A 1,795-nucleotide genomic window follows, 5' to 3' on the forward strand; every position below is an offset into this window, starting at 1 on the left:
GTGTCCACAATGTGTATAATGTCTAAAAGTATTGGCTCCAGAGTGCATGCTTCCAAGTAAACTAAAACGCCACTTAGAGACCAATTATCCTAACGTGGCTAGTAAATCCCATGATTATTTTACCAGAAAATTAAAAGAATTGAAAGAAGAAAATGGTACAATTTTGAAACAAGCATCAGTACCAAGCAATGCTTTGTTAGCATCCTACAAGATGGTATATAGAGCTGCGAGATGTAAAAAGCTTCACACCATTGCAGAAAAACTGATTTTACTGGCTGCAGTTGATAAGGTGAATATTATGGTTGGTGAATCTGAGGGAAGACTGCTTTCAAAGGTGCCTTTATCCAACAATACTGTCAATCGTATAATCCAACACATGACTGAAGACCTCAACGATCATTTAATTGGAAAAATGAAATGGAAAAAAATTCGGGTTACAGCTTCATGAAGCAACAGACAGTAACAAAGATGCTCATTTGATCTACAACACACGGCTCGTGGATGATGACAAAGTTGTGGAAGACCTTCTCTTTTGTAAAAGTATCACTGCAGGTACGAAGGGTCAAGACTTGTTTGAGATTCTTGACACTTTTATATGTGAAAACAACTTACACTGGACTAAGTGCGTTGGCACCGGTGGTGGTCACTCTATATCCGGTTGTTATGGACGATTGCAGGCACTCATACGAAGCAAAACTTTTGATGCACTGTGACCCACTGCATACCCCCAGAGAAGCCTTTACGTCAAAGCACCTGAGTCCTCCACTGAACCTTTATAGAACAGAAAATACGTGAGCTATCAACTGTCAGTGTTACTGACAATTTTGCGAATGCGTATTTTAAAGCAAAATAACATGTTTTGTATATAGAAAAATACCATGGAAAATAAATTTTTTGAAGCGTGTATCGTAATATTTTACTTATTTCTTGTCTCACTACGAGATCATTCTTATTGTGGTAGTAACATACTAGAGGGTTTTGTAGAAAAACTAGCGCACTTGTTTATTTAATAATTTCTTATAAAACTACACACTGAGTAATTGCGCATATCAGTCTCTAATTTTTAACTGATGGACTTAAAGAAACATAACTAGACAACAACACCCACCAACAACTCTTGAACTAATTCTGTTTGATCGAATATTGGGATTTGACCGTGGAATATTTTGGGGCTTAAAGTGCGAAGGTTCACGGTACAGGTATGATATACAGTGATACCTCGGTTCTCGAATTTAATCCGTTCCAGAAGGCTGTTCGAAAACCGAATCGATTTTTCCCACAAGAAATACTGTAAATTAAATTAATCCGTTACAAACCTCCAAAAATTACGCGTTATGAAGCATTTTAAGTAAAAATATTGCTTATTTATACCTGTATAATAATACTTACATATATGGGCGTAGATTTTTTACACCCGATGAGGAGGATGATTTTTGCAACCACTTATGTGGACTGTTAAATTTACAAATAGGTAATCTCTGATTACGTGAACCTGAAAGCTGTAAATATGCAGTCAGAGAGTAATCTTGTTGCCACGATACTTGCATGTATACTTAGGCCTACTGACTGATACTTACGGACTATCTCTTAGATCGAAAAGCTTAGAAGCACGCCTATATTAAAGATGTACATTTCGGCTACTGAAAAAGCCTACATCTAGGCCTAATTATGTAATTCGATTGGTAAGAACACGAGAATCACAAGAACAAACACACAATTTGTAGGCCTTGATGCAATAAAACAATTCAACAGACCAAACTGTAAGGGGGAATGATTGTATGCACCATATCCTCCA

At 36.8% G+C, this 1,795-nt stretch overlaps 1 protein-coding gene across 1 annotated transcript; it reads left to right on the forward strand.

Annotated features, from left to right (window-relative positions):
* Window positions 1–211: 211 nt before the first annotated feature.
* LOC143257697 (zinc finger BED domain-containing protein 5-like) lies at window positions 212–713 on the forward strand. The gene is made up of 2 exons (XM_076516738.1): window positions 212–289; window positions 441–713. The coding sequence occupies exons 1-2, from the start codon at window positions 212–214 to the stop codon at window positions 711–713; spliced, it is 351 nt and encodes a 116-aa protein (XP_076372853.1).
* Window positions 714–1,795: the final 1,082 nt, after the last annotated feature.

Source organism: Tachypleus tridentatus, chromosome 7, assembly GCF_004210375.1.
Source record: "Tachypleus tridentatus isolate NWPU-2018 chromosome 7, ASM421037v1, whole genome shotgun sequence".
In the NCBI taxonomy this organism is placed as follows: Eukaryota; Metazoa; Arthropoda; class Merostomata; order Xiphosura; family Limulidae; genus Tachypleus; species Tachypleus tridentatus.